The following is a 6,376-nucleotide window of genomic DNA, read 5'->3' on the forward strand; positions in this document are numbered from 1 at the left end:
TTCGTTTAATAAAAACAGTGGTATCCAAAGCAACACAGTCAGTTAAAAGGTTGTGTCTGAACTGATGCAATCGTTCTTTGATTGTTAAAAATGGTATTTGCATCTTATAATTATTAATAATAAAAATATTTTAATTTAAAAAGAGTGATCAATTTTACAGGTAGTACATTTTTAGGACGATAACGATTTAAAAATTAACCATTAGCAAAGAAAATACAATGAAATAACAAATGTAAAGTTATGTATAAAATATATGTGGAATATAAAAAGACAAAAGGTAAAGAAAAAAAATTAAATTAAAATATTAATTTGTCTTAAAAAAATTGGTACACATTCCTCAGAAGGGTCATGAGAAGGAAAAGTTAAATCATGTTGTGGTTATAATTTAATTGTTTTTTTAATGCTAATTTATGTGTAACATAATTTCTAAATGTTTAATGTGAATAATCTGTTATTCTAGATCTTTTTAAGACATAATTTTGATTTAAACCAATCTTATATCGCTCTTTTGCTTAAATAGTGGTATATCTGACAAAATGACTTCCACAAGCTTTTCAAAAAATAATGAAAACATTAATAATTCTGAAAATCTTACAAATAGTACAGAATTTATGTTTTGTCGTTCGAAAAATATATACATTCATTCCAAAATCACCTCCTTTTTATGAATAATTTTGGCATTATCAATATGGTGACTCATGTCCTTCATATCAGCATCCCTCAGCTGCCTGTAATGTACTAGAAATGGTCTTAATGAATCTTCATAATTTTTCAATATATCGTGCATATCTCGTTTTATTTTTTCAATGATTTTCGCACTGTTCTCTTCTTCCATCCTCATTTTACTCATTACCTAAATTTAAAGAAGAAAAAAAAATGGTTAGCGAGAGATACGTACAGATAAAATATCAATAATATACCCCTCTTCTATTTATGACAATGAATTTAAAAAAAAAACGATTCTCAGGTCTGAAAATATTAGTGGATGAAGGCTTTGGGAAAATTATAGATTTTTTCTTGGGAAGATATTTCAAGCATTCTACCCAGCACATTGTTCAATTATTCTAAATTTTAACTTAATAGTTTTCAGAAGTTAACATTTTTCCTTCTAATTAGGATTTTAAAGTCTTTATATTAACTTTTTCTCAGATTCCCATGTTTATAACATAATACCTTCATCCACTCAAGTCTTCTATTATCAGGTACTAAAATTAGATAAACATATAATTAAAAAATAGGTCTAAAATTCAGCTTCTTCGTCCTGCTTATTGGCTAATTACGTTTATTGGTGGACAAAGAATCTTGTAAGGTTTATCATACCTTAAAAAAAAAGATAAAGTAAAATTAACATTAACTTTTTTATTCATAGTTTTTTTCTTTGAGTGGTATAAAAGCACTGCGGCCAAATTGTTCTTGGTTAATAAAGTAACACAAATTTAACAGCTTCAATCGATATAAATGATTTTAAAAAGGAAAGAATGGGCAGTATGTCCACTTTGCAAATTTTGTAAATTATCTTTTGAATGTTTTAATAAATGTCCTCTATGCAACATGGGGGATATGGATGGGGACCATCTTTTGGCGTGTGTTGGTCTGGTGGATGTTGAGCGAGATACGGACGAACTAAGAGGGCGAATAAAATTGTATTGGGCTGCGAGAAGGAAAATGGCGTAATAGCCCACTTCCTGTGGCGTAGGGAAAAAAAAAAAAAAAAATGTTTTAATAAATTATTTTTGAAAAAATAACAAAAATTCAGAATTTTACTCAAGGGCGTTGTTGCAAGTATCCAAGTATTTTAGTGTTCTTGTTATCTAATTATCTGATAAACTGTGTCTACTGCATTTTTATTAGTTTATGAGATGTGCCCGTAAACTGGTTGGAGGGAGTTAAGGTACAAGGGTATCTGTTATCTCCCCAAATACTGGCCTATGTAAATACTGTACAAATGCATATATAGAGGATTAAAAGGAGAAATAAACTAGTATTTAAACTGATCTTGAGCGAGTCATTTCACGGTCCTTTTTCCCTTATTTTTAAGTTCTACTTGTGACGGAGCATAACTGGTGCCAAAACCCGAGACCTTTGACCTTTTAAGTCGGTACGTTTTGTTATTATTATTTTTTTCTCTCTTTCGCTCCGCTAATCTATTTACTGTGTTTTTCTCTCTATCTCTCTTCTTCTTTTTCCTGCCTCTCATATTCAAGTATATGACTGACCGAGGAGCATTAGCCGAGAGTTTTAAATCTTAAAAACTTAGGTCTAGACAACAAAGCCCAATTCAGGAAATGGTGAAGGAGTATTTGGCCGACGAATCCCCACCTCTACCTTCGACCACCATGCCGAAAGCGTACGGTAATGCGCTCGCGTGGATTAGGGTGCGAACGGCGACTACGCAGGACTTGTGAAAAGCTGTAAAATATAGAATTAAACCGGGGAATGAGGGATTAAACCACTCTCTTAAGGGCTGTAATCGCACCATGGGCAGAATAGAAGCGAAGAAATCAGAAAATCTTCTGGACAGCGGGGATAAAAATCCAATTTGCCAAGGAGATTGCGTAAAAAAAAGGGAAGGCGTACCCCAGGAACGCTCTTTCGTAGAATACGCCCAGGAATTAATTGATGCAAGTGCCCGGGAAAAGGAGTCTCACATGGAATCCGATGATCAAGACTGGATGAGGCTCCATTACAGCCGCCCCCTAAGTCATCAGGACCCGTGGAGAAGAAGAGAACAGAAGGAGTTTACGAGATAGAGACAAGAAAACCGGAGATAAGGATGGCCCCAGAGAACTCTAGGAAACGGGCGGAGGAAGGACCGTAAATGTCATGGGTGCAGCAAAATAGTGTATTTGGTGTCCCCAATATGTACAGAAGAGGCGATGGGCCTAGCGACGAGCCCATGGAGATAAACGCTTAGGGGGTGCAAAAGAGAAGCAACAGACAGAGGACAGAAGGCTCTTCAAGCGAGTCTACGGAGGTCTCTGAGGTATCGGAAACGGAGGATGAAACAAAAGAACCAGGGAGTGGAGGAAGGAGAACCTCATCAGAAATCTGAGGAGGGTGCTGGCAGAGGGGCAACCGCACGCTGGTGAGTAATAACATAAGGACTAAACACGGTGGTCTGCCTATCATCGGAGTGTGTGGAGTGAAGTGTCTCATCGATACTGGCAGTTCTCACACAATTGCCAGTCGAAGCACTGGAGAGGTTGCAGGAAGATGGAGGGGCATTCCAGATCAGGTATGTCACTGTAAATTAGTCACCCTGGGTGGACCCTGTAGCGTGGAAGGGGAGGTAGAAATCGGGCTGAGTAAATGGGAAATGAGAGAGGGTACCCTTGTAGTACACGTGGTGAATAGCATGCTGCGGGAGTTATCAGTTGATTACCGGGTATGATTTGTTAGAGAAAGTGGGCGTTCGTCTGAGAATGAACAGGGAGAAGTGGCATGTCTCAATAGGGGAAACGAAATTTCGTTTTCATAGGGTCAAGTGGAGTGAGAAGGTGCGATTTCTAGCATAAAAGATTGGTGTCACTACGTTCAATCGGAATTTCGGGATATATTTTTTTTTTTTGGGAGGGGGATACATTTGGGGCGATGGGAGAAACTGTCCACGAGTTACCACTTAAAACGGAAAGGGTCACGTACATGAAAGAGAAAAGGTATCTGCATGCGCTGCGCCATCATATCCGGGAGGAATTAGAGAAACTCAAGGAACAGGAGATCATCGTCAATAGCATGTCGCCGTATAACAGTCCTTTGTGGGCTGTTCGTAAGAAGTGTGTGCCGGGGGATCAGTCAGAGAAGTATCGGGTGGTGATAGACTACCGAAAATTAAATGAGAATACGTAGACGAGCGCTATCCGATCCCTTGCTTTGAAGACATACTAGACAGATTACGGGCGCAAAGGTGTTCAACACGCTGGATCTCAAATCGGGATACCACCAGATAAAGATGCACCCAAGGGACCAACAAAAGACGGCATTCACGTTCGAGAGTGGTCACTATGAATTCACGCGGATGCCGTTTGGATTGAAAAACTTTCCAGAGCTCATGATCAATTCCTACGAGGCATTGATGAATCGACATGCCAAGTACATATGGATGACCTCTTGATCTTTAGCTAGTCCGAGGAGGAACACGTGGCGCACTTGAGGGTGGTGTTTCAAAGAATTCGTCAGTTTGATCTAAAATTGTCGCAGGAGAAATCGACGCTGGGGCGGAGAGAAATAAACTTCTTGGGGCATACGATTTCACGAGAGGGGATCAAGCCCGACGTGCATAAGGTTGAAGTGTTACATTGGATGGTCGTGCCCATGGACTTAAATGTTATCCGAAGGCTTTTGGGCGCCCTTAACTTCTACCGACGTTTTAGCCCGCAGAGGGCGGATAGATTGGTCCCGTTCAATAATTTGCTAAAAAAAGTACCAAGATCGTCATCATACCGACGATTGAAGATAACATTCGGCGATGTATGGAGGCAATCCAGAAAGAACGGGTGTTCGTGTTCCCAGACTTCCAGAAAACCTTCACAATCACAACTGACGCGAGCGAATATGCGCTGGTCAGTGGCGGGTGGTGCTGTCTCAGGAGGGCGAAGGGGGGAGCGCTCGGTCGCGTATGGCAGCAGGCGTTTGACAAGTGCGGAGTCGAGTACGGAGCACTGTACCTCTCTGTGGCGGTCGGAGCAAATAGGCGTCGATCGTATGTTCGTTTGTTGTACGCTAATGGTAGGAACCATTAGGGATAAGGATCGGCAGAGGTTACCCTTGCCTATCACCTGAGAAAAACGAACCATCGGTGTCTAAATGAATCGTTCCAGGCTCTCAAACGTAAATACTTTTGGTGGGGGGTGCGTCGAACGTTACAAGACACTATAGGGGGTTGCATTGTGTGCCTGAATACAAAATACGACAGACACGCCCTGGGGGTGTAATAAGGTACTAGAGGAAACACCAACGGCAGACAGACCGCTGACTGACATCCAGATCGACACTTTTACGTGGAAGGGGTCTAAGTGGGTGACAGTCGTAGACACTTTTGGCAAGGTAGCAATAGCGAAACAAGAAAAGGATCGGTCAGCGGAAGCGATATTAGGTGCACTACACACCTGGTTCCAATTTTATGGCGTTCCTGACTTCATTTCTTCTGACGGGGGGCGGGAGTTTGACAATTCCCTTATCCGAGAGGAAATGAAACTTCTCGAAGTAAGTTGGCATTATAACACCCCGGGACATCCTAAAAGCAGGGGTTAGATCGAGAGACTACATAGTGCCCTCAGTAATCACCTCCGAGTTTACAATGTGGACAAGGGGTTAGAGCCTGATGAGGCTATGATCAGGGTATTTGCTGCCTACCATGCCGTCACGGATTTTTCGCCGTTTGAAGTGCTTTTCGGTTTTCGAGGACGCCACAGACACACAGACTTTAGAGGGACAGCAATTGGGAGGGAAGAAACAGTAAATCACAATACTGATGTTCGGAAGTTGTGGGAGAAGGACCGGGCATGTATATATTACTATGTAATATGTAGTTTTTTTCCTAGTTTGTAAGAGGAGGCTTTGTATTTTAGTTGGCTTTGTAAATGGAGGAATAATATTGTTTTTATTATTATTATTTTATTTTTAATTACATTTCTTTATATTTTAGTGTTCCTGTTCTCTAGTCATATATAACTACATAAACTTTGTTTGTGTCTATTGCATTTTTATTTTATTTTTTTAGTTTACGAGATGTGTTCGTAAACTGGTAGGGGGGAGTTAAGGTACAAGGGTATCTGTTATCTCCCCCCAATACCTACTGGCATATGTAAACACTGTAAAAATGTATATATAGAGGATAAAACTGAGAAATAAACTTTAAGCTGATCATGTGCAAGTCATTTCACGGACCTTTTCGCTTTTTTTTTATAGTTCTGCTTATGACGGAGCTTAACTTATACACACACACACACATATATATGAGTTACGGTCTGAGTCAGCTGTTATTTCGATGTCAGCTGACTGAGGGGATCAGCTGATCGAGCGTATATAAGAGATACAGCAAACACAATAAAGTTAGTATTTTACAGCAGTTCAAGCATGTTAGATCTTATTCCTTCTTCTCTTTTTTGACATTTTGCTTTCGCCAATACTTAACTGGTGCCGAAACCCAGGACTTTAAATACCGGAGTAATATTTACTTTAAAGAAGATTTTTTTATTATAGTAGTTTTCTCAGCTTTCAATTTTTTTTTTTTTATATTCTCTCATTTTTTTAAAAATAATGGCTGCAAATGGTAATGGTATCGTTAGACAAGCAGTTTTGAACTTGGAAGCTTTAAATCAAAATGGGGTTCAAAACCCACCATCCCCTGAGCTTGCCCCACTACCGGAAGTCTCTC

At 39.7% G+C, this 6,376-nt stretch overlaps 1 protein-coding gene across 1 annotated transcript in view; it reads right to left on the reverse strand.

Moving 5' to 3' along the window:
- Window positions 1-640: 640 nt before the first annotated feature.
- Window positions 641-6,376, reverse strand: part of LOC106685798 (dynein regulatory complex subunit 2) — a 24,244-nt gene continuing 18,508 nt past the window's right edge. Inside the window, exon 6 of the mRNA XM_014428716.3 lies at window positions 641-853. Coding sequence (XP_014284202.3) covers window positions 641-853 — 213 coding nt within the window. The remainder of the gene's footprint in view (window positions 854-6,376) is intronic.

Source organism: Halyomorpha halys, unplaced genomic scaffold (assembly GCF_000696795.3).
Source record: "Halyomorpha halys isolate HHAL.00 unplaced genomic scaffold, Hhal_1.1 Scaffold745.1, whole genome shotgun sequence".
NCBI lineage: Eukaryota > Metazoa > Arthropoda > Insecta > Hemiptera > Pentatomidae > Halyomorpha > Halyomorpha halys.